The sequence below is a fragment of the Spinacia oleracea genome, chromosome 1, assembly GCF_020520425.1.
Source record: "Spinacia oleracea cultivar Varoflay chromosome 1, BTI_SOV_V1, whole genome shotgun sequence".
Taxonomy (NCBI): domain Eukaryota; kingdom Viridiplantae; phylum Streptophyta; class Magnoliopsida; order Caryophyllales; family Amaranthaceae; genus Spinacia; species Spinacia oleracea.
In genome coordinates, this window is record NC_079487.1 from 102,534,072 (window position 1) to 102,560,016 (window position 25,945).

Below are 25,945 nucleotides of genomic sequence, written 5' to 3' on the forward strand. Positions count from 1 at the left end.
GACTTATTTAATTTAATAGGTAGTAGTTGATAATGGGGTATTATTTTAATGTAGTTAGTGGAAGGTGGGTTAAGAGGTGGGGTTGGGGGAGAGTAGGGGTTGAATTTTTAATTATTTTTTGCATTGAGTAGGGGGTATGTGGGTTAATAGGGGTGGATTGAGAAATAATATAATATTGTTAGAATATTTCCATTTTTAGAAACAGGTCAAGTATTAAGGGACGGCCCGATAAGGAAAACAGGTTAAGTATTCCGGGACGGAGGGGGTAATAACTAAATAACTACTACGTACATAATACATAATAATAATATGTAATTGATTACTAAATAATTATAATAAATGAAAAATATTAATATTAATAATAATAATTCATAATTAATAACTAATAACTAAATAATTAATAACTAATAATCCGTAATTAATTAATAAAAATAATAATAAAATTATAAATAATAAATTATATTAATTAATAATAAATAATTAGTTATAAATAATAATAATAATAATAATAATAATATAAATAATAAGTAATATAATATAAATAATAATATATGTAATAATAATAATAATAATAATAATAATAATAATAATAATAATAATAATAATAATAATAATATTTAGTTAAATTGAATTGAATTAAACTGAACTGAACTGAACTGTCAAATAAGTCCTGAAACTGAAATTAAGCCAAAAAGAACAGGGCCTAACTAACATTATTAAGTATTAATCCTTTTGTTACAATTCTTTAAGTATCGATTAGGGTAACGATTTTAAATATATTTTTTTGTTAAAAAAACATAGGGAAACGTAATTATCCTGAATACATACCATGGGCAAAGTGGCAAATAGCAACAACTAGGTAATTGAAAAATGTTAAAGAAAGCTGCATATTGCCCAAATGCTATGCAATTTGTATTTCCATTTATATTCCCCGCCATTGGCTTCCCCCACTCCCCCCATAATATCCACATACGCACTTCTCTCTTTGTATTTCTCTCTCATCCCCATTTCGATCGAATTTTTCCGATACGACTGCATGAACAAAAAATCAACTCCAGAGTAGCCCGACCTTTTAACAATATTTGAAGTAAGTAATTATATTATAAATATTACTCCATATAATTAATTTTGGTGTTGATAAATATTGTTGTTTCCTAATATAGTAATTTGTGTAAACGACTTAATTAATTTTTGCGAGTTTTAATCAAGTTACGTTCCTCAGATTTCTCGTGAATTCGTGATATTCTCTCTTTAATTCGTCTTTTTTTTTCTTTTTTTTTTCTTTCCACCTTTATTCAACCTTTTTGTTTCTGGAAAACTTCTATTATTATAATTCCAGCTATTTTTTTTAAAAAAATTAACATAAAAATGTTGGGGAATATGCATATAGTAATGAAGCCGAAACAAATAGCTCGGATAATGTCAAGAAGTAGCAGAGAAGAAAGAGCGGAAGGATCGACGTCGTCGTCAAATCGGGAGGAGGATTTTGTGGTGGAGCAGCCGCGAGAACGGCTGTACTCGTCGGTGGGAAGCCGGTTCGACTTGTTGGCCACCGAGTTTAGCCATGAGTCGACTCGTAGGCAGTTCAGTAGAGAAGGGTTCTTCGATGGTGTTAAGGATCTTTATCATGGTCTTGTCATACACCCAGAGAACAACAGGTAATTTCGTCGTATCACATTCTCTTTTTTCTTTTCCTTCTTTTTTTATTATTCAGTTTGTTTTTCACCTTTAAAACCACATACGTGGCAGTTAAAATCGATTGAGCTGTGTTTTTGACTCATTTTCAAAAAAATGGGAAAAAAATCAGTTAAACAACTGGCTGATAGATTTTTTTTGAATTATCGTCCCTCCGTAAATTCCTAAACTTGCTATAATTACGATAGGTTAGGAGAAATTAGCAACTTATCACCTTTTAATTATTATGTCATGTACATTTTCTAGTGTTGTTTTGTTATTAACTACTTTTTTTTTATGGATTACGGAGTACTTATCAATCAAATATAAAAACAACTGTTTTTTTTATGGAAATTGTTATTAACTTATTAAAATGCATTTTGCAAGATTATTAGTTATACTAAAATATAACAATATTTTATGTTATCCGGATAAAGGGAAAGTTCAAAGTAGTTAACATCCATAAATGATAACGAGTGTTGTTTGTTGTTAATAGTATTAGTCAATAGTCATGTCATATACCGAGTATAACTTTTTATAACACAAATTTTTTGCAAAAAATCGTATACAATCTAGTAAGTGATTATATGTCATGTTATGCGCATCCTATCCACCAGTGTCCTATTAGTATTAGGCATGGAAACTGATTGTGCTTTTTCCAAAGAATTTATTAACCATCAAATTGAATGTGATACTATGGGGTAAATACACAGAATGGAGATTATTACAAAAAAAAAAAAGGGAAATAATGGCAAATTAACCCTATGCTTAAGGTAAATGTACGCATAAATTAGTCTTGTAGCTTTGAATTGAAGCAAATATACATATACCCCATTACTTATTCTGATTGTGCAACTAAGCAAATAGACCCCATTGCGTATTCTAATTGTGCAACGTAACTAACACTTCAGGATTTATTTGGTTCAACTTAATTAATTTATGGAATTACTTATCTAAACTTATATGAACTATTTTTTGCTACAAATAACTTATTTATGTGTTAAATTGTCTAAATAAACTTATCTGAACTTATACAGAGTATTAGTTAACTTATCTGAATTTATTTGTGTTGAAATAAGTCAAAATAAATTAAAACAGACAAACTCTTAAATGTAGTTAGACTAAATTTCACAGCCAAGTTATTGAAATTCTATTCATATATTGAACATAAAAAAATATTCCGAATTTGACTCAATGACTCCAGCTATAGATCGATTAAGTGCATAGAACATGATAATCTTTAGTGAGTGCACTAAGAGCATCCACATTCACGGGATTTCACCCTTCCCATTGGAGCAAAAATGGAAAATGGATGGTTCCCATGAATGTTAGATGTGTCTCATAATTAGAAAAGAAATGGGGAGGTAAATAAAAAGGAAAGCTTCCAATATGCACGTGGTCCCCAACCTTAAGAGCATCCACATTCATGGAGAGCCCATGAATTTCTCTCCCCTCATCTCATTGGTCCACAGCACTTTCCACTAACTTTATCACATAATCTTCTCATTTCACAATTTCATACTTACATTCATTAAACTCCCCATTTACCTTCTCTCTCCTACTTTTCCATACTCCACTACCTTTTCTAATAAATAAGATTTGGATATATTAGTAGTTAAATATTGCATTGGAGTTCGTGCAAATAGTAACTGTAAAGATCTTTTTAAAACGGATGAAGTACAAAGTAGTTTGTAGTTTTGAGGGCATCGGGTCAAGATTGTGTTGTTCTGTGCAACCAATTCAGCCACATGTGCCTATATTTGGTGCCGTTGAGAACATAGCCCAAGAATGGACGAGTTAGATCACATGATTTAGGTTGTTAAGGGGAATAGAGAGTGGCAAACAACTGAGATTGGCATTAACGAGGATAAAAGTTACATATGCTTTCTGTCCGATGCTTTCCTTAATTTGACTGCATGGATCATTCAATTGTTATTAACCTTTGTCAACAATTGGACCACTAAACAACATTATTATTAGAATGTCAACGAGTTGAGTTGAGTAATTAGTCTATTTAAACTAGACATGATGAGAAATTTTCTGACCGAGCTTTTAATTTGTTTAATCGAGCTTGGTTAGTTAGGTTTTTTGTTGGTGGAGTTCGGCTCATGAGTAGGCAACTCATTCACGCTCAAGCTAAGGTTGGCTAAAGCGGAGATAGATAAACTTAATTAATAGACATTTTAATAGGCGAGCCTTAAAAAACCAGCAAGATTAAGTTTAATCAATGTAGTAGGAAAAAGTACCCGTGCTTGTGATATTTACTACGGAGTATAAAGTATTATATATTCACGACTTGTATATGTTCATACGATGAATGCTTGACAAATACTCGTTTCAATTTTATAAGACATTAGAGAGAGTACTAACTCTGTATATTATGTATAGCTAGGTTGATCAAGTAACTACTTAATTTTATAAAAAGCACTGGAAAATAGAGGTAGTAATTAAGAATATTGTATAGGTTAAGTAACTAATAAAGAGTGCGTTTTATACACCTGATTTTTACTTACATTTTTTAAATTTGTCTGAACTTATCTGTACTATAATCAATATACACTAAATTAATAACAAATAGATTATTGTGAAGTCGGTTTGAATAACACTAAGATATACGCTAAATTAACCCAATGGTGCGAATTACTAAGATGTTACATTTTGTTTTTCTTGAACATAAATTGAAATGATCGAATACAAAAGTAACAAAGCATAGTACTACAAGTACCTACTAGAGTACTACTGGTACTTATTAATTCTTAATTTTTGTTTTTATAGTAAACCGTATTAACTAAGATAAATTGAATATAAACGAACATAAAAGAGTTATTCGTGAGCCTATACATGTTAGAACTCATACTTCGTATATAGGTAAACTAAACTTGTTTATTAATCGAGCCTACAATTTTAGTTTAAGTTACTTTTTAACTTAGTGAACAAACTTTGATCAAAACTAAATTGATACTTGTTAACGCTCACTTAATAACCCTAAGTAAGTTGTTCTTCTTTGAGCTTGTCTAAACGTCGATCAAGTGGCTTGCAACTAAATTGGACACAAGTCACCTAAATACAACTATTTTTATTATCAACTTAAAATATGTCAGTACCAACACTAATCTCATTACCAATAGCAAATTAATATCACACTAATCTTATTACCAATACCAAATTAATGAATAATAAGTACTAATAGAAGTCATTTATGTCCGTTTTAGATACAAGCCACTTTTGACCTAACTTCTCTCGTTCTTCTCCTTCCTTCCAAATTGACACAAAATCCCAAGATTCGCAATATCACCCTCTTCCCGCTTCCTTTCAACTAGAGATGGCCAACGTGGCAGGTTGGGTGGGTCGTGGATGGGTTTGGTGGGTCGTAGGTCGACGATAATTGACACACGACCCGCCTCAGTCAAACTAGGGTGGGTCGAGTCGTGGGCTGCGTCGGAAAAAATGGACACAATACATGATTGGCCGTGGGTTACATGGGTCGTGATGGGTTGTGTGGGTCGGGCGGGTCTGATGGATTTGGTGGGTTACGACATATGTGTTTCCGGTGGGTCAGGTGGGTTTGGTAGGTTTACATGAATTTTAGCGATAAAAAGTTATAAAATTTGTATGAACTTAACATTAATTTTTATGCTATTCACTTACTCACATAAATGTGGTAAATGTATATTTACACAATAAAATTAGAATTTATTAGCATTTTAAATGTACAATTTTTTTAAATTAAAATGAGTTTCGTGGGTTGGGTGTGCCGTGGCGGGTTGTATCGGGTCCGATGGTGTGGATCGAAATGGGTTCGTTGAAAAAATCCGACTCACAACACATCAAAGAAAAATCCGAGTTAGATTGGGATGTATCATGGGTCACAAGTGTGTTTGACCCACGTAACCTGCTATGGATTGTGTCAGGTGGGCTGGGTCAAACCCGACCCACTGGACATCTCTACTTTCAACCCAACCACATCGTCTTTCTCCTCGCCTCCTCCTCGGCCTCCGCCTCAGTCTCCACCGTAGCTCCACCACCATTTCAACCACAAAACACGCCTTCTTTCTCTTCTCCTCCGCCTTCGTCCTCATTTGGTTAATTTTGTTGTTGCCTGATTTTGATTTCTCTTATTTTCGCGCTATTAAAGGAATGAAGCTAATTGAGGGTGAATTCTCGTATAATTTGCCTTTATTTTTATGGGGTTTTATCTGTTTGGGGCGGCTATATTAGCCCTGGTTTTCGTGAAATGTTATTTCTGGTCGAATCAAAATGGGGGTTTGAAGTTTGAACATGGCTAGAACCAAGGATTGGTTTAGAAGCAGAGGAGAAGATGGATTACGCTGTACTGCTTTGTATGGGGACGGAAAAAGGGAGGGAAGTGGGTCTCACGTGGGAAGTCAACGCCGGAAAGTGGAGTCAACCTTGGGATTCTGGCCAATGGTGGCCTTTGACAAAAGAAAAATATACTAAGTTCGATCTCGCTCTTTTAAAATATACCAAAACTTTTACAATGTTGTTTTGAATTGGATGCAAGTGTAAAAAGGCTATGTATGGACACACTATCTGAAATTGAGCTGAAACTATAACTCTATAAGGTAGTTGTTTAAAGTTTCAAGTTAAACATTATGTTGCAGGCAATCAAAAATTCATTTCAAAATCTAAAATATACAATATGTTTTCATAACTTGTAAATTATATTTTGATTGATTATTGTTTTATCATGGTTCAACTCGAGCAGCAGAATTGTTGTGGGGTGGTCGTACACACACACTACTGACTGTAGTGTCGTTAAACTGAAACTGAGGATTGCTTCACCATCATGGAAAATGCAGGTGGTATAAGGCATGGGATAATTTCATACTATTATGGGCAATTTACTCTTCATTCTTTACACCAATGGAGTTTGGTTTCTTCCGAGGACTTCCTGAGAACTTGTTCGTCTTAGACATTGTTGGACAAATTGCTTTCCTTGTCGACATTGTGCTTCAATTCTTTGTTGGATACCGAGATAAACAGACTTACCGTATGGTCTATCAACGTCCATCTATCGCCTTCAGGTGCCATTTTTTGTTATTTATGTGCTCCATACTACTGTGTTTTTGTAGATCATATTATATCATTCTCTTTTCGTATTCGCAGGTACTTGAAATCAACTTTTGTGGTAGATTTGTTGGCTTGTTTGCCATGGGATCTTATTTATAAGGTATTCTGTTTTTTGGGATCAGTTTGCCCTCTCAGTCTAAATTTTATCACTACTTGTCTATCTTTTCATTGATTGTTTATGCCTTCTTGGATTTAAAGTGTAACCTTTATAAGCTTGATCATTTGATGAAGTCCTTGGCTTGAACACTAGTCATGACTAGACCTGTTAAACGGGTCGGTCGGGTCCGGTTGTAAAAAAATATTTTCGGATTCGGTTAATTCGGGTCAGTCACTTTTGTGTCCGGGTTTACAAATGCTTGTTCAAGACCCGTTCGAGTCGACCCAACGAGTAGAGAGATTTTAAAATGCGTGTTTTATTTTCATTAATTTGGGTAATAAATGTACAAAATATGGGCCACAAATTAACAATTTTTTCTACAAATGTTTTTATTTAGTCAGATTCGACCCTAATATGGCGTATAATTCAAATCAAAATCATATTGCAACCCAATAATAGTAACAAACTAACAATAAATTGTTTACTGTGCTTAAAATTTCTCATAATCTCATTTATTACTAAAAATACAATGATTTTCAATCGGTTAGGTAAAAAACGGGTTCGTTCGGGTTTTGACCCATTACTTGTTGGGTTGCTCGGGTTTGGATAAAATCGGGTTATTGGTCATGAAATCTTCTTCAGACCCAATATTTTCGGGTTGATTTTTGACAGGTTTAGTCACCACATCCAACTTCTGCTTCATAACTTGATCCCCTGTGGCTCTGTTGAGCCACATAATTCCATTTCTGTTTCATAACTTGATCCACTTTGAAGACTGTTAATCCAACCTTTTTGCACTGCAGTACTGAAAATTCAGCTCATCCTGCATGTTCTGACAACAATATATATATCTTGGCAGGCATCTCATCATAGGGAAGCAGTTAGATACTTGCTATGGATCAGATTGTGCAGGGCAAGGAAGATACATTTTTTCCTCCAGAAAATGGAGAAGGATATCAGAATCAACTACCTTTTTACCAGGATTGTGAAACTTCTTACTGTCGAACTCTACTGCACACATACAGCAGCTTGCATATTTTATTATTTAGCCACTACAATTCCTGAACGCGAAGAAGGTTACACATGGATTGGTAGTTTAAAGTTGGGAGACTATAGTTATTCCCACTTCAGGGAAATTGATCTTTGGAGGAGGTATACCACATCTCTATATTTTGCCATCGTCACTATGGCTACTGTAGGTGAGTTATCTCAAACTTCATAGAGCAAAACAGTCACTGATGTTTAATTTTAGATGAGTCACTGATGTTTCAGTACTCTTGTTATGTTGCAGGTTATGGTGATATACATGCTGTGAATATGAGGGAAATGATATTCATTATGATCTATGTCTCTTTTGATATGATTTTGGGTGCTTATCTGATTGGTAATATGACAGCATTGATAGTTAAAGGTTCTAAGACTGAAAGATTCAGGGATAAAATGACAGAAGTAATGAAATATATGAACAGAAATAGGCTTAACAGGGACCTCAGGAATCAGATCAAAGGTCATTTGCGTTTACAATATGAAAGTAGCTATACTGAGGCTGCTGTTCTCAAGGACATTCCCATATCTCTCCGAGCTAAGGTAATAATATCTCAACTAGAAACATCAGAGTCTGTAGTTTATCCCTAATGGTCCTTATTAGACAAAATTGTGTCTGTCTAATGATCCTTATTAGACTTTACCTTCAATATGCATCTGAGAAATTGAATTTACACAATCATAGGCCTTTGGTGATGTCAAAATTTGTACAAACTCTTTCGATATTACTCATTCCATGCATCATATTGTGATAGTTTTTAGTTGAACAAACCTATATATCAATTGCTATCCACCAGTTCAAGTAATTAAAAAGTTTCCAACTATATGCGTGAACTGTACTAAAAATGAACGAGTAAAATCACTTTTGGAAAACCGAATTGAAACTCAATCATGGTGGAATTAGAGGAGTATTCTACTTTCCTGAGTGGAAGGTGTTTGAACTAAGAAATTAATCTAGTAGCTCTAGACTCCAGTTCCTGTAGTTTTCCGTGTTATATCACTTAATCCTTGGTGTCTAAGGATACACTAATTATGTTTTTTGTGCAGATTTCCCAAACATTGTACATGCCGTACATAGAAAAAGCTCCTCTTTTTAAAGGATGTTCTCCAGAGTTCATCAATCAGATTGTAAGTTCCAATATCTTTATAGTTATAATGCATCGTTGAAGTTCTAGTAAATCACAAATTATGCAGGGTTATATTTTCAGGACAATATTTTTTGTCTCATTTTCTAGTTAATTTATAGAAACTATGTAGAATATTCCATCTAGTAATGCACTTCAGCACTTGGGTGATGGTGTTTCTCTGTTGCTAGTACAATGATAAAGTATTCTTGAGCTTCTGCATGCTAATCTTTAATAAGAATGAACAAAGCACACGTACTTTCAGAATTATTATGGTGTTAAATATGCGCTTAGTGATAAACGAATAAAATGGTTAATGGATAACATATGGTCTTGGTTTTGCAGGTTATTAGAGTTCATGAAGAATTTTTTCTCCCAGGTGAAGTAATTTTGGAGCAAGGAAACGTAGTAGATCAACTTTATTTCATATGTCATGGATTGCTGGTATGTTGCATTGCTACTGTGTTTCTGTTTTCTTCTATCCAATTGATTTCTTTTCATAAATTTGATAGAGTTTGTAGGATTTGATCAATATATCTGTTGCTGTTGTTCAACAGGAGGAGGTTGGCATAGGGCAAGATGGATCAGAACAGACGATATCACTTCTTGAACCTAACAACACATTTGGACAAATTTCCATATTTTGCAATGTTCCTCAGCCTAGTATAGTCAGAGTTCTAGAACTTTGCCGGCTTCTGCGGATTGACAAAGAGTCATTGAGTAATATTATTGATATTTACTTCTATGACGGTAAAAAAATATATGACAATCTCCTTGAGGTAATTACAGGATTCAACCTGCATCCTGCAACGCATCCACTTTCTTGAGTTACGTTGTATGAAGTCAATTTAATCAACCTTTACTGTTTGACGTTTAGGGAAATAATAATGGAAAATACAACTTGAAGCAAGTTGAATCTGATATTGCATCTCATATAGCAAAGCAAGAATCAGAACTTGCTCTGAAAGTAAACAATGCTGCACACCATGGTGATCTTTATCAACTAAAGAGTTTGCTTAATGCTGGAGCTGATCTAAAGAAGACAGATTACAATGGAAGATCTCCACTGGTATGATTTTAAGCCTTATTGAAGTTTGCTACATATTTACAGTTTCAGTTTATTTTATTTTATTTTTTATTTTTTTAAGGGTGGCACGTTCACCCCCTCGGTCCTTAGCTGGTCCGCCATTAGACATAATGGGTGGGTTTTAGAGCTGGCAAAATCTAACACGACACGAATCAGACACGAAAAAACGGGTTAATGTCAAGGTTTACGACCTGTTATTAAACGGGTCAACACGACACAACGCGACACGTTTAATTAAATGGGTTGGGTTAATGACACGAAACTGACACCGCTTAAGCTGGTTAAGAAAAAAACAGCCAATAATTTAAAGTATTGGGTTGTGAACTTTATAAAAGGGAGCCAACTTTATCAAACACGACAACACGACATGAAAAAACGGGTTAGTGTTAAGAGTTTTCGACACGATTAGTTAAACGGGTCAACATGACACGACACGTTTATTAAATGGGTCGGGTTAGTGTTGAGATTTTCCAACCCGTTCATATTCAACACGAACATGACCAGACACGACACGTTTGCCAGATCTAGTGGGTTTGTACTTTGTATCTTCACGTTATGTAGCATGTCGCTTGAATCTTGTGACTTGGCTTCCGTTCTATTGGACTTATTTTGACTGAACTTGTATTATCTGAACTTAACTGAACTTATCTGAAAAAAAAAACGTTTTTTGTCTGAAATAAACTTATTTGTGTGTGAAAATGTTTGGAAAAATAAACTTATTTTTGCTGAACTTATATTATCTGAACTTATCTGAACTTATCTCGTCTGAAATAAGTCAAAATAAGTCGAACAGAACAACGCCCTAGTAATGATTTTAGAGGATTGTAAAAATATGCGTTATATATCTTGTTGGCTGTTTCAACCTGGGTAAATAATCTGATAAATCTTGAAACTTCCTCTGGCCACAGCATATAGCTGCAGCAGGAGGATGCGAAGATATTGTCCGATTCCTTATTGAAGAAGGAACCGATGTGAACAAGACAGGTGCTTTTGGGATTTTGACTTCTTTGTTCAAGTTTCTTTGTTTTTCAATAAACAGAATTACTGATAAATTACTCGATATCTCCACAGATAATTTTGGTAATACACCATTATTAGAAGCTGTCAAAAATGGACATGACAAGGTTGCTGCGTTGTTATACAAAGAGAAGGCGAGAATTGATGTAAAAGATGTTGGTTCTTTTCTTTGTACGGTTGTTCTAAGTGGGGATGTGGATTTTTTGAAAAGAATTCTGACAAATGGAATGGATCCAAACTCCAAAGATTATGATCATAGAACTCCACTACATGTTGCTTGTTCTCAAGGGTTATATTTGATGGCCAAATTGCTGGTAGAGGCTGGAGCTTATATTACATTGAAAGACAGGTAATGAAATCTTGTGGAATAGATTAGGAAATCAAGATTGACATATGATCATGCACTTTCGGCTCGTTTGGGAATGAATACAAGTATTAGGTGATGTTTGGTAGACATGAAAACCCATGGAAATGGAAGATTTTAGAATTGTTTGGTTGACAAAAATATGGGAAGTCACACTTCGGTGATGTTTGGTTGCAAGTAAATAGAGAGGGAAGTTTGAGTTCCTAGGAATTGTATATATATACAAGTTGTTTGGTTGGCATGAAATGGGTGTAATGGAGGAATTGGAACTTCCTTGGGAAGTTGTAATTCCCATGGAACATGGGAAGTGACTTACCTACACTCCCCTTGGTAAGTCACATTTCCCATGCCATTTCCCATAAATTACAAATGTCCAAGTTCAACCAAACATCATCAAGCTACTTCCTAGGAAGTTAACTAAGGAATTAACTTCCCATAAAATGAAACTTCCCATGGGAAGTTACTACCCAAGTCAACCAAACATCACCTTCCTATGAAGTTCTACTTCCTACAAAATGAAGGAAGTTGCTTACCTGGGTTCTCCTAGGTGAGTGAAACTTCCCATGGGAATTAACTTCCCATGTTTAACCAAACAATATCACCCAATTCCTAGAAAGTGCTTATTCATGGGAAAAGTTTCTTCCTAGGAAGTTCTACTTCCCACAATCAACCAAACGAACCCTTAATTTGGCAAGAAAATAACATCATGATGTCCATGGTAATGAAATTTTGTCTCAAACTTTGTGTTTTTCTTTATAAATTTGTATTCCCACTTAATACCACTCCCCAAATGGTAATGGATGGTAATGGGAATTTATAAAAAAAAAAAAAAGTGATAATTTTGAGTGAACATTATCATGGGAATGGATTTTGATTTTCCTTACAAATTTACATACAAATTCATTCTCATTGACACCATTTATAGCAAACTACCAAACGGGTTGTTAAGGTAATATTTGTTCTTACTTGTTCGGTATGAATTCCGCAGATGGGGCAACACACCATTAGATGAAGCATGGATGTGTGGAAACAAGAATTTGATAAAGCTATTAGAAACTGCAAAAGCTGCTCAACTGTCTCAATCCTCTGGCCATATTGAAGAAATGCTTGGTTATCAACTGATAGATATTGTTTCTGAGTTTTTTCTTCTGAAATTGATATGCAGGACTACATGTTATTCTAATATATATATATATATATATTTCTTGGTTGCAGATAAAAAGCTGAATAAGAAATGTACAGTGTTTCCGTTCCACCCATGGGGAACGAAAGAGAACCGAAAACCAGGGATTGTTTTATGGGTAACGCGTACAATAGATGAGTTGATTAAGTTGGCATCAGAAAAGTTGAAGTTTCCTACAGAAGGTTCTTGTATTTTATCTGAAGATGGTGGTAAAATACTTGATGTTGATATGATTGAGAATGGTCAGAAATTGTATATGATAAGTGAAACAGAATAGGCTGCATGTGTTCTAAGTTCTAACACCCTCTTCTTCATGTATAATTCATTAGCAGTTATACATAAATCATTCATTTCAATGTAAAGGCTCTATAAAAAAATGGCATTTTGAAGTTTTCTGTATTTAGATTAAGCTCTGCGACGTCTCTCGTAATAAGTACGTGACCGGCAATCCGTGGAGTATGGACCATGGTGCACATAGAGCATGGTGCACCATGTGCACCAAAAGAACACATGTGCATAAACAAAAGAACATGACACTATGACAAAAGAACATGCAATATAATGTTTTACTTTTTTGTTATAAAAAATCACAATTTATTAAAAATATAAAAAAAAATATATCGATGTTCTTTTTACTTAACCAGATGTTCTTTTAATTATATACTAATGTTCTTAAAGTGCACCATGCTCTATGTGCACCATGGTCCACCTTCTAAATTGCGGTAGAAGAAGATGAATTGATCCAAATCTGTAAATAGAACTATAATGTTGCAACTAGAACAACGAGGCTCGACTGGAAAAAGTTTGTCTTTACCAGGCTGAACTGGATAAAGTTTGTTTTTCCCGGGCTCGAGTTTGGGTTCAGGACCTGTTTGAACTTTAATCTTGAGCTTGAGCTCGACTAGTTTTTTACATTCAGCCGCACAGTATAAAAGATAAAGATATCCCCAAGCACTTGCAAAACTTTTGCCTGGATAATAAAAGTGGAAGAAACAGAATGAGACTGAGAAAGTGATTAAACTGACCATTCTTTAAAAAATGATGTGGACCAATAGAATTACATAGTACAAATAGTGACAACTAATTGTGACAATATTATTCGCAGATTAACAAAAATAAAATTGTATGCTGTATGACTAATTACCCAGAAAGAAGAAGAAAAAGCAACAAATAAACCTAAAACTATAGTGCTTAAGAAAAATTAAGCAACTCCAAACATTTAACCAATGATATGCCAATAGTCACTAACCAAACACTGATACTTTCGTCATAGTCATAATAGTGACTAACCAATTCGAAACCACACGATATTTTCCCTCAAAAGATTTCTTCTTTTAGTTGAAATACCAAAGTTGATGATTCACCTCTAGGGAAAACAAAATGAGGCTTGAGTACAGACACGACACCACTGGAATGGCGGACTGAAGAAGAGGTATCTCTGCTTCACCGTACTGAAGGGAATGTTGATGATGTACACTCCTAATAAACATATGGCAAAATTCTCCAGGGCACAATTTTACAGTACTCAGCCCAAATGTCTTTGTACTTCTGTGCACATCGAGCTTCATCCCTTCTCTCTCTCCATATCAGCAAAATAAGAAGATATACAGGATAAAAGTAAGGAATCGGAGAGCTGCAAACACGAGACACCGAGTAAATAGAACTATCAGGTTGCGCACACAATTGCATTACCATGAGAATAGGAGTATGAAAGTCACCTGATTCCACAGGGTAGGCTGAAGGACAGTGCCAATAACAAGTCTCCCAGATAGTTACAGTGTCTAGCGATTCCCCTACAACCAAAAAATACAAGGCATTAAGATTTTGAATGATTTGTCATATGAAGTGTTGATTATTTTGCTATTGTCATGTAAAATGCCTATGCATGGACAACAACTCTTCAAAGCACCCATTTCTTGAATTTTCCGTATGTTATACTACAACATCACATAGTCCAGGTTGGAACATGCAGTACTATAACTTCTCATTTTGTTTCTACTGTTGACAATATACAAGGCTAGAAGAACGTGGAAGACTACTTAATTTGAACTGTTTTCATCAATGTGACAAATCTATGGCGATGAACACTTGCTGTACAGGAGTGTTCCAACTCGTTCGTGGCAATTAGTTGTAAGTTTGTAACCTTTATCTTGAGAATAAAGCGATAATGTGAAGAGAAATTTAATACAAATGGACCCTTCAATTAGTGAACAAACAAATTTTACTTGTATCTTAAATAATCAAGTATGGAGTATTCTCTTACAATATGCAGTCACAAAATATTATTCTACTAAAGATTAATATTCGAACATAATTTGTTTGATCTTTTCTTGTTTTGTTATATAACTAAAGTTTATTGAAATCATGGAAAACATACCAATAGCCAGAAGCAAGCAATTTTCCTCCAATGACCATTGGAGGTTTGCCCCATATTGGTGCTTTAGGATTCTTCTTAAACACATGTTTCTGCCTGTTAGCTTCCCTGAATATGCGGTACCTGTCCAAATTAGAACTTGTAATTACTGAGCGTCATAGAGAATAGATATCTCCAGGCAGGGACTCGGGGGAGCATAGGGATTAGGAAAGGATAGCACAAACAAGAAAACCAATGCACACAGTGCCAAATGTACAATATAATACTAAATATTTACCCCATTACGAAGACGATGCAATTTGCCACAACAGCAGCAGTGGTTAAATCCACCTTGTTTCTTAAAAGCCACCATCCCTGTATCAAATTCAATAAAAAATTAGATAGGAAGCACGGAAACAAACAAAAGGTAAAGAATAATGCCACAAAGAGTTCACATAACAAAAGCAATTAATGGGCTCTGACGAGGATGTTCAAAGGGCCAAATATACCTGGATACTAAATGTGAAAGGAATCCACAAAAGATCCCCAAAGACCAACATAAATCCCAGCCTCTCTGCGATTATGTCCCAACTACAAAAGAGAGATAATATAAATTTAGAAACAGTTGTAATCCAATTATCTCTAACTGATGAAGGACCCAAAGAATGAGGAAATCAGCAACCATTCAGGTTTCAAGATTCATTTGCACTTCAACGCATGCCGCAACAATAATGTGAAAGTACCACATATCACGTACATGAAGAAAGCACTTTTTTTTTTGTTAGATAAAGGTTCAGCTATATCAAGCATTGTAGTCAGGAGCTCTAAAGATATTGACCACATTCAAGTTGTATTACAGATCGAACACTAACGTAGTCTTACGTAGCAAAAAAATCACTCGTTTGCTTTTGGATCAATAAAAACGAAAAGAACTGCTAGCCATTTATATAACTAAACTTAATATAGGCTTCAAGTTCCCAAAATACTGGTGAACACTGTAGAGTTGCTCGATCAGGAATATAACAAAAGAAAAACAGATGTAGTTGTAAAGACTAAAGACACCACACTCCCAAACCCCAAAGAAGAGAGTAGGAATCCCCCTTCCAGAGACATGCAACAGCCAAAATTTAGCCATTCCTCACCACATACGCATGAAAGAATAAAAAGGTTCGTCCTAAGGCACACAACACCTAAGGCTTAAAACTTTCATTGGAACTTTAAAAGCATAAAGAGAAGGATGTGCACTTACGTGGAAGTCATGTATTCCTCGTAGAAGAAATAGTCCAGGATGTAAAACTGAAAAAAGATATGAGACAACAAAATTAGCATTCCATAAATAAAATAGCAATGGTCCGTGCATGAGGGTCAAGAAGAGGCATTACAGTGCAATATAGCTGGTATAGAACCATTGATCGATTTAAGTTGCCATCTTCTATACTTTTAGCCAAAATTGAAAGATTAATAAGTAACCAGCCCAATATCCCAGCTCTCACAAAGAAAAATCTGCAAACAGAATGCTAAGGCATGAAACATGTTTATTTCAGCAATGATACTTAATGCAAAGTAACCAGTTCATATTCAGGAGTCAACTGTAGCAAACACCTTAATATGCATGTTCAGATAGGCTTTGTTTGATTCACCTAATTTTGACTGAAATTTATCTGAACTTATATAGAATTATCTGAACTCATGGACATATTCTGTCTGAATTTTTATTTTTAATTTTGTCTGGAAAAAAAGTTATTTGTGTTTTATTAACTTATGGTATGTTTGGGCAAACTTCTTAAGAACAACTTTTGTCCCCCAGGAGTAGTTCTCAAAAACAGTTTCTAGAGATAAACTTATAAGAAATAGAATTGTTTGGCCACAAATTTGAATGTTACTAAGAAACGGAAACAATGTTACATTGTTTGGTCTAACACCTTTCACATCGATATTTCAATAAAATTTAAAATTTACAAATATGTATTCAGGACTGCCCATATTAAAATCCAAAAATTAATCATCACATATATTGCAATTGGACCAGCAGAAATATACTTTTGGATTCCAAATCGATTCCAAATCCTATGGTTATATTCTCATATTGTATGATAAACATTATACTATGTAAAAGTTACTATACAAAGAAGTGTTGCAATTTCTCAGAAACATCTCGAAAAGGTAAGTGTTGCAACTTGCAAGTATGAACTTATTTTCTCTAAAACAAGTCAAAAAAAAAGTTACAATAAGTTGAAACAACCGGCCCTAACCATGACAAAGCTCTAACTGAATTTAGTTAAACAACTCATGTACAGAAAGAAGCAAGGTGAAAACATAAGAAAGCAAATAAACAAGAAAAAGACCAAATTCAACCATGTAGCAATTCTGCAAGTTATTAAGTATGGAAGTCTCTTTCCAAAAAAAACAAAAAAATGTTTGGAAGTCCCAAGACAATAAAGTAGAGATCAGAAGCCGAGAGAAGCTTCAAGCTTATGTGTTTTGTGGTTACATCCATAGATTGAACCAAACAACCAAGCCACCTACCAACCATTGGGCTGGGGTTGGAAGACACGTCAAAAGGTTCATAAAGAAGTAAGTTTTAGTAATAAAGCATGATAAGTACAACGTATAACTTAATCAAAAGGAGCATTTCAAGAAAGTGAAAGTTGTAAAACATACTTGAGATCAATGCCCATAAATTGAGGATTCAGCTGTATTCCAAACCACCTATCAAAGACAACAGAAACCAATAGCAAGAATAAGCGGACCAAATCCTAAGACCAAATACATAACTAGAAATGGACTGATTAGGTGTTGCGTGATTGAAATTGCAAATCCACAAAAATTGACTTTGATAACAAATAATAATATAATATAGTGATATGGCCTTAATGCAACAAAACAATCTTATTCAATTCCATGCTTCATATTAAAATAGCAAAGAAATTAGAAACTACAACAACGACCTCTAGTTTAGAACTAAATATCTTAAATTTCTGACTTCTTTTCCCGATGATTTGCAACATTTCCCCCTCCCTTCAAATAAAATAAATTAAAAGATCATTAATCATAAGTTTAACACTATGTTTCAATGGGGGGATTTCAAGGGAATGTGAAAGAAGAGTGGTGATCTAATAAATCAAATCATTCTGAAGTTGGACAGATTTGAGATTAAAAAGCAAGCCCTTCCTTATCTTTGTATTATCCAAATAGGAGAATATCCACAACAATGTTAAAGAAGAAAGTATTAACTCTATTAGCTCCCGGAAGCAACGATGTTAAAAGCAAGGAGTTGCTAAAACAGTGGATCATGGAAACTTTTGATAGAGGAGACATAAAACAGCATAAGTGAAGATTTTCAATATGCAACAATTAAAAGGCGCACGTTGAATGAATTGGGATTCATCTCAAAAAATTGCAAGTATTTCAAGTTTTGCCTCAACAAATGCAAAATTTGAGTTTGACTTTTTAGGAATTTATAGGCATGTCGTAGAACGAAACCATTGTTTGCTATCTAAACAACTCTTATTCCTAACTTTCTTAAACATCATTCTATTTTGATGTGTAAGACGTCAAAGTTCACAATTTTACTTTTTTTACTTTCAGGTTGATGGAAAAGAAACATACAGTTAAATGATTCTTGTATCATCTATAAAACGTACCAGTCATGAATCCAATTTCCAGATACATAAGGCTTGAGTGATGAACCTTTGTCACGAGAAGTGCAACCAGCAACACAAAGTAACAAGCTTACCTTGCATTTAAAACAATATAATATAAGTGGAGGATGTTTTCGAGCTATAATAATTACAAGTAAAATGTATAATCACAAAAAAAAGAAAAAAAAAGACGCAATAAAAATATAAGACAAGTAATAGCAACTTTGAAAAATAAGGTGATATGTGATACTTCCTTCCTTCTAAAAATATTGCAACGCTCTGACTTTTGCGCTATTCACACACACCCTTTAACTTAATACGTAAGGCTGCCTAATAAAGCGTAGAAGTATTCCTTGCTTGCGTATGCGTCCTTAGCTTAAATCCAGCATTATTCGGACAAAATGTGGCCCATTGTAATTTATAATCCTCCGCATCAATCTCTAGACTTACTCGACCATTCATCATTATCATTACCATTACCCCATTGCCTTTAGAGAGGCTCCCGCAACAAGGGGGTCGAACGTACGCAGTCTTACCCTTGCAATTGCAAAATCTAGACTCGATATTAGATCAAAATCTTACGATGTTGGAGATGACATGACAACCTAGACACTATATTAGATTAGAAGATTTCATATAGATGAGTGGTCTCTAGCTTTATACTACAACTCTAATCTAAGTCCATGGGCGATCTGGTTGAATGCCACAAGTGAATGTAAAGATTAGAGCCCTAGCATAACATACAAAGACTTATAGTTGAATGAAAGGGGGGAAAACAATTACAATGGTCAGTATGTTTGAGGATTAACACGAGAAAAACATATGAGTACAAATATATGGAGGCCCTCGATACAATTTTAGTTTATCAAGTGTAAGGCATCACTTACAACAAAACTGAATATAAAGGTTGCGGATAAAAGCTCTAGTCCCCTGTCAACAATGACCTGCACATAAGAAAATTGGTCGAATTACTTGCAAGCCAAAAGAAAACTGCAAAGCCAAATAAGCAAAAATACATGCACACAGAAGCAAAAACCTATAACCTCATTCTTTCTTCTTTTTTGTTGCTTTTTCTTATACCATGGCTAATTGTTTACACACAAATAATCAAGACTACTGTTTACACGCAAATAATCAAGACTACGTCCTCATTTAACAATTATAATTACATAAGTCTGAGTTTCTGATACCATGACTGCAAGTATCATTTGATGAGGATGGTTGCTATGACAACAGTTACAGCTAAGATTTCCAATAAACAATCCAGGTGCATAAATTTTCAATTGAGAAAATCATGCAGCTCTTCTAGATTACTCTCTAACAATTACTACTTCGTTTTACATAAACCCAAATCAACTCCTACTAAATCAAATAGTAAAATAAATTATTTCTGTGTTACTCAAACTCTTCATATTTCTAAACAAAATATGCAAATTGCCAAGATTACATACTGTAGGCGATACGAATCCAGTAGCAATCCCACCACCAAGAAGCAACAGCGACAAAATCGATGACAACAAACCTAAAAACCCAACAAACAAACAAAAAAACAAATTGATAAATGTAGTACTGCAAAACCCAAATCACGATTGTTTTTTTTATATATAAAAGATAGAGAGTAACCATTGCAGCGATAATGGAGGCGAGTGCCGTCGGATAAAATGGCGCCGGGAACAATCTTGCCAGGTAAAACTGAGCCAATAACCGCCAAGTAACCAAAATATGAGAGCAATAAACCCACCTAAAATCTCCATAGAAATGATCGAATTAATATAAATAGCAGCAAAATCAAGGGAATTGAATGAAGAAGTGGACTTACAGAAGTCAAAGAAGGGATGGATGATTGAAGCAATGAGTATAGATCCATGTTTTATGAATCTGATTCAGCTCTCTTCTCACTCTCTGATTTTGTGTTGTTGATCGCAAACTGCTATTCTGGTTTTATCAATCTCTTGTCCTGTCGTGGAGTCCATTATTCGTATGGGTCAAACGGTTTGGAACCATTTCTTAAATGGTTCCGTAATTTTGTGATACTAGTTGTTAAATTAGTCCGTAAATTAAATCAGAAAAGGAGAAAGTAAAACAAAAAAAGAAATTGAAAAATATGTAATTAACAAGGCTTGGATCTAGGTTGTTTGAACAAGAAATATAGAGCATCTAAAAGGAAGGAATAAAAAAAAGCATAGTAATACTAGTGAATTTCACCATTTTGTGACTCATAGTAATAGTGAATTTCACCATTTTTTAAGAGTGACTCATAACTAAGGAAGGAATGAACAAGCAACGTATTGAATTTCACCATTTTGTGACTCATAACACTATTTTTAAGCATAGTACTCCAATTGTCAGTATTATAAAGGTTTATCAAGTGAACGCCATTTTTTTCCCCTACCAACTCAAAATGAAAATCATCACTGATATTTGAACTTCTTCCTTCAGAAATATGTAGACCCACTTTCCTTTCCCCTTAAAAAAATCACAACTGGAGCATCTTTAATTGTAAGCAAATTGATAAGTTGCTTTCATTTTCCACATCAGATTTTCAAGCTGCTATTTTTTCGTGTGTATTTTGCTCTAATGGTTATCGAGTTGCTTGAATTTTTTAACCATTTTTTAAATTTATTTTAATATTCAATTCACATATTTATCAAATAAATAAATAAATAATCGTTCTTTTTTTCCCAAGCTAATTAGCTTTGTAGCTATTTTGCTTAACTTAGCCAATTATTCATATGTACTCCAATGGTTGGCTAGTAGCTTGAATTTTTATGAAAATTACAAGCTAGCCCCTGTATGTAATCATTGGAGATGCTCTTATCTTCTTCTCCAAATTTTTCTTTATTTTCTCTCTTTTGTCCAACCATATAGTGATGGAGTATTTTGGAGAGAAAACTATATTCGTATTTTTGGAGAGAAAACTATGTTATGTTGTTAACCATAAATAGTAAGGATAATTAAGTCATTTTTATGTTTTTAGCTTCATTAATACTACAAATGATAATAATTATATGTACAGGATTATTAGAGATAATCAATTTTTATTAGTTTACCAAGGAAAAGTGCAATTACACAAGCTTACCAATGAGAATTTCTCTTCCACGTACAATATTAATTTATACTCGATATACTTCCTCCGTTTTAAAAAATTGTTAACTTTGACCATAAGTTTTTACTAATTTATTTAAAGCAAATGTTATAAGTGAAATGTTGGTGGATTGATTTTATTGTATATTTTCAAAATATTAAATTTTAAGATTATAAAAAAGGTATGATTATAGATATTTAAGGTCAAAGTTGTGTCTTGGCAAACATGCTAATCAAAGTGTTGCAATTTTTTTTGAAACGGATGAAGTATAAGAAAATGCATAGTTATGTGGGTCTTGACGAGTCTCCCGTTGTTCCTCAATAGCTCAGTGGTAGAGCGGTCGGCTGTTAACTGATTGGTCGTAGGTTCGAATCCTACCTGGGAGATTCGATTCATTCTTTAATTCAGAATGAAGGGGCTCGCTTTGACCGTTAAGAGTAGGTAAGTGGGTGACCCCATCCCTGTCCTTTTTTCTATCTCGTCGTACCCATAAATGGTATTTTCCGTAAAAAATAGTATTTTTGCTTATTTCAATGATCCTCGATACCGAAGAAAGAGTTCGGGAATTACAAAATATGGGACTATAGAGATACATTCAATCGTTAAAAAAGAGGATTTGACCGTGAGGGAAGGGTGAAAAGAACCCCCATCGGGGAGTGAAATAGAACATGAAACCGTAAGCTCTCAAGCAGTGGGAGGGGGACCAGACCCTGACCGCGTGCCTGTTGAAGAATGAGCCGACGACTCATAGGCAGTGGCTTGGTTAAGGGAACCCACCGGAGCCGTAGCGAAAGCGAGTCTTCATATATTAAATTAAATGGTTTATTTCGATTTTCCGCCCAATAAATCATTTTTATTCAAAGATGCGTTGAGTTTTTTGCGTGGAATTTTTCACGAATTATTATATAGGAACCAACTTGTCAGATTTCCGCTTTCTCCGATCTTCAGTTTCGAGTCCGAAAGCAACAAAATCATAGTAATAAACTGGCTGAAATTATAAATGCTTTCTTAACTTGGCGTAAGATAAAAAATCTAGATTTTTTTTTTTTCTACGGCATACCTTAATCTCATCAGAACGCCCACTCAGGTCAAAACAGACATATACAGAACAACCAAAAGGGAAAACTTTTTATGCCTACAAATAATAGGTCTTTAAATGGAAATCCATTCAATTCCGTACTATTTTTTTTGTCCAGTAAGTATTTGAGCACTAAATAGGGAGTCGCCGAATACACAAGCTATACCTAACATGTGAAATGGGTGCATAAGGATGTTGTGCTCAGCACTCTTGTTTCATTCGTATCAATGAGTGTTCTAGGATTTTTTTTTATTTTTTTGTTGAATTATTACTAATACGAAATTAAAGATATTGATGGTTAAAGATGTACATAGTACTTGTATTGACAAATGCTTATAGTCAAAACATGAAGAACAAAAAGAAACGAAAGGAATAGTTAAGATATATGCAATAAATGTATGGAGAACTTCACTTTGATCTAGCCGACATATATCCATTTTGTTCTTCCCACTCCCATTTCTTTCTTTCACTTTTCTTCTATGATTTTTCTCGTAAAGAAACAAATAAAGGAAAACTATATTAGCATAATTTGCAATTGTATTTTTGTTGAAAATTATTTTTTGCAAATTTTTTAATTCCATTGAAAATAGTTTCCCGTTAAAACAAAGGAGTCATAAATCGAATTCAGCAAACGTACCCGAAATTGAAAAACACGAGCATCGCCACATGTTGTTACTGAATGTTTTCCGTCAAAACAAATGGAGTCATAAACCGAAAGTCGACAAACGTACCCGGAATTGAAAACACCAGCACCACTCACGTGGTCAATGTTACCATATCGTGCCCGCACATCCGATTCGATTCAATCAATAAAAGAGACCGAATTACTTCCATCATCCATACTTCCACTTCCACCCTCAATCAATCAACTTCAATCGTTGATCGTCACTAATTCTAGAACCAAGATAGGTCTTCCCTTACCCTCATTTATAATTTATATTGCCTTGTTACTCATTCCCACAAAAATAAATGCCTACAAGAAGCCCTAAATCATGAAAAAGAAAAAAAAAAGTACACGTAAGTATGTTGCCAGGATTCAAACTCGTACGATCAAAGGGGTCAAAATAAAGCTCTACTTAATACTAGTAGCAACTGAGACAATGAAAAATGTGAATGCATATAGATTCCGCGTTATGTGTATTAGTTATAACAATCAATTTAGGTTGCTCATTCGCAAAAAAAAAAAAAAAAAAAAAAAACGCCTACAAGAGGCACAAAATCATGAAAAAAAATACATGTAAATATGTTGTCAGGATTCGAACTCGTACGGTCAAAGGATTCAAAATAAAACAAGTTAATCCTGGTAACCACTGAGACAATGGAGAGTGTGAATGCATATAGATTCCACGAAGTAATTATGAAGTATTAGTTATAACCGTCAATTTAAATTGCGCAATTTATTTCCTTGTGTGAATAGTGAATACAGACTATTAATTGGTGGCCACACAAGAGACCCACTGCACCAACAAACTTAAAAATGAGTGTGTAGGTAGTTCCGTAGTTGTAGTTAATCACATGGCACATATTCCACTTCATATCAACTTGTGGATGTCAATTACCGAAGAAGGCTTGTAACCATAACTTTAAAAGTGAATATAACTAGCTAGGACCCTGACCCTCTCTCCCCCTAGTTATTGCTTGAATACTTTGACTTCGGACTGTAATAGGTGTAATAACGTGACTGTTATGTCTTAATTTATTAACCCTTTTTCACTATAAAAAACATTCTACCCCAAATCTATTCTAATATTTTAAAACACAATGTTTGCATGAAATGATTTCACGTGTCATCTTTTTTATATTATTTTATTTTTTGTTAAATCATCATCTATATTCATCATTTTCAATTCTCCTCCTTAATTAATTAGATATTCATTTTATTTTAAAAATACTTTTATTTATTTCACATTCTAAATTTAATTTCATTATACTCCAAATGCTTTACATTTATTATTTCAAAATTTGCGTATTCAACTTTTATCTTACATAAATGATGTACCCAAAATTTTAAATTAAGAAACTCGTGCATCGCAGGGGGGTAAAAACTAGTTGAATTGTATAACCAACAATTGATTTACAACCTGTACTACTTTTGGTTCATATACGAAGTGTACTTTATTTTTTTGGGAAAAGTTAGGCCGGAATTTTATTGCAAGTCCAAATCCACCAAAGTGATAAGGCTTTGAGAAAAAGAGTTCATACATAACAATTAAGAACTACTCCTAGTATCCCATTGTGCAACGAGGTGGGTTACCGTATTCCCCGACCTCTTAACAGAGAAATGACAAAAACATTAAAAAGCTTAGATAAATCACATATATCATCGAAAATTAGGAATAAAGGAGAGAAGCCACATTCCTTTTCGTCAATCACCCGTGTGATATAAATTGCATCGCCTTCGAGCCACACTTCCCGGTACCCAAAACGGTGCGCCACCCGAAAATTCAGAATGGTGGACCAAGTACTCCATTCGTCCCTATAAATTAGCCCTAATTTCTTTTTCTGTTTTTCTTTTTGAATTTGCCCCTTACTATTTATAGCATTCTTCAGTGGCGGATTAGACAAGATGGTGACTTGCTGCCATGTCTTTTCTATCACCATTCACCCAGGAAGTAACTAATAGGATAGCTTGTGTTTTGACAGCATTAGATGAACAGTTGTGAAAGTACCAACTATTCCCGCAATGAACATATGGTATGAATTCCTACAAACAATGACATAAAAAGCAAGAAAAGTAGAAACACAAAAAGTTGCATCACATTTAACGATAAACTTAGCAAAGACAATATTTTTTTTTTTTTTTTTGACGGGAGCAAAGACAATATGAAGTTACAACAATTGGACTCTAGTTACAATAATAGTACTATAATAATAGTCTAGGAAGTTAACGAGTAGAATGTTTCAAAAGTGGGCCCAATTTTACTGCCAAATTAAGGTAGAAGGAAGTTGTGATTTGGAGAATGTTTAAGACCAAGACGGTCCAGGCGGAGTAAAGAACATGGGCCATATGCCCATATTACTTTTATTTAGGGGGTATTAAATCACTCAGCGTCTCAACCTATTTAAGTTTCTTTTTTATTGGGCCTGTACCGAGGGCCAGGCCCCAC

The 25,945-nt window shown here is 34.3% G+C and overlaps 2 protein-coding genes and 1 non-coding gene across 6 annotated transcripts; 2 read left to right on the forward strand and 1 right to left on the reverse strand.

The window, feature by feature from the left end:
- Positions 1-876: 876 nt before the first annotated feature.
- Positions 877-13,070, forward strand: LOC110794299 (potassium channel SKOR). 4 transcript variants are annotated; one of them, XM_021999246.2, is made up of 14 exons: positions 877-1,087; positions 1,391-1,658; positions 6,495-6,719; positions 6,802-6,865; positions 7,722-8,061; positions 8,154-8,449; positions 8,954-9,034; positions 9,376-9,474; positions 9,588-9,809; positions 9,908-10,099; positions 11,026-11,101; positions 11,189-11,483; positions 12,487-12,608; positions 12,714-13,070. In XM_021999246.2, the coding sequence occupies exons 2-14, from the start codon at positions 1,393-1,395 to the stop codon at positions 12,956-12,958; spliced, it is 2,523 nt and encodes an 840-aa protein (XP_021854938.2). In that variant the 5' UTR covers positions 877-1,087; positions 1,391-1,392; the 3' UTR covers positions 12,959-13,070. The 4 variants fall into 4 exon arrangements, with proteins under 4 accessions (XP_021854938.2, XP_056693872.1, XP_056693876.1 ...); XM_056837894.1 differs by lacking the exon at positions 877-1,087 and having other exon boundaries at positions 1,518-1,658; positions 6,401-6,719; XM_056837898.1 differs by lacking the exon at positions 877-1,087 and having other exon boundaries at positions 1,523-1,658; positions 6,404-6,719.
- Positions 13,071-13,708: 638 nt separating this feature from the next.
- Positions 13,709-20,653, reverse strand: LOC110794300 (delta(14)-sterol reductase). The gene is made up of 13 exons (XM_021999247.2): positions 20,495-20,653; positions 20,299-20,416; positions 20,127-20,197; positions 19,563-19,619; positions 18,679-18,770; positions 17,696-17,743; positions 16,417-16,537; positions 16,284-16,330; positions 15,544-15,625; positions 15,333-15,409; positions 15,059-15,178; positions 14,400-14,474; positions 13,709-14,314 (listed from the first exon to the last, which is right to left on the reverse strand). The coding sequence occupies exons 1-13, from the start codon at positions 20,540-20,542 to the stop codon at positions 14,161-14,163; spliced, it is 1,110 nt and encodes a 369-aa protein (XP_021854939.1). The 5' UTR covers positions 20,543-20,653; the 3' UTR covers positions 13,709-14,160.
- A 1,421-nt stretch (positions 20,654-22,074) lies between these two features.
- On the forward strand, positions 22,075-22,147 carry TRNAN-GUU (transfer RNA asparagine (anticodon GUU)). Its single transcript has one exon. It is a non-coding gene; the product is annotated as a tRNA-Asn (tRNA).
- The last annotated feature ends 3,798 nt before the right edge of the window (positions 22,148-25,945 follow it).

What these genes read in the sequence shown, in the direction of transcription:
- LOC110794299 (XM_021999246.2), top strand. Translation starts at nt 1,393, where the DNA reads ATGAAGCCGAAACAAATAGCTCGGATAATGTCAAGAAGTAGCAGAGAA. An exon ending in ATACACCCAGAGAACAACAG is followed by an intron (nt 1,659 to 6,494) that starts GTAATTTCGTCG and finishes TGGAAAATGCAG; the next exon opens with GTGGTATAAGGCATGGGATA. An exon ending in CGTCACTATGGCTACTGTAG is followed by an intron (nt 8,062 to 8,153) that starts GTGAGTTATCTC and finishes GTTATGTTGCAG; the next exon opens with GTTATGGTGATATACATGCT.
- LOC110794300 (XM_021999247.2), bottom strand. Translation starts at nt 20,542, where the DNA reads ATGGATCTATACTCATTGCTTCAATCATCCATCCCTTCTTTGACTTCT. An exon ending in CTGGATTCGTATCGCCTACA is followed by an intron (nt 19,620 to 20,126) that starts GTATGTAATCTT and finishes TCTTATGTGCAG; the next exon opens with GTCATTGTTGACAGGGGACT. An exon ending in TGCATCGTCTTCGTAATGGG is followed by an intron (nt 15,179 to 15,332) that starts GTAAATATTTAG and finishes TAATTTGGACAG; the next exon opens with GTACCGCATATTCAGGGAAG.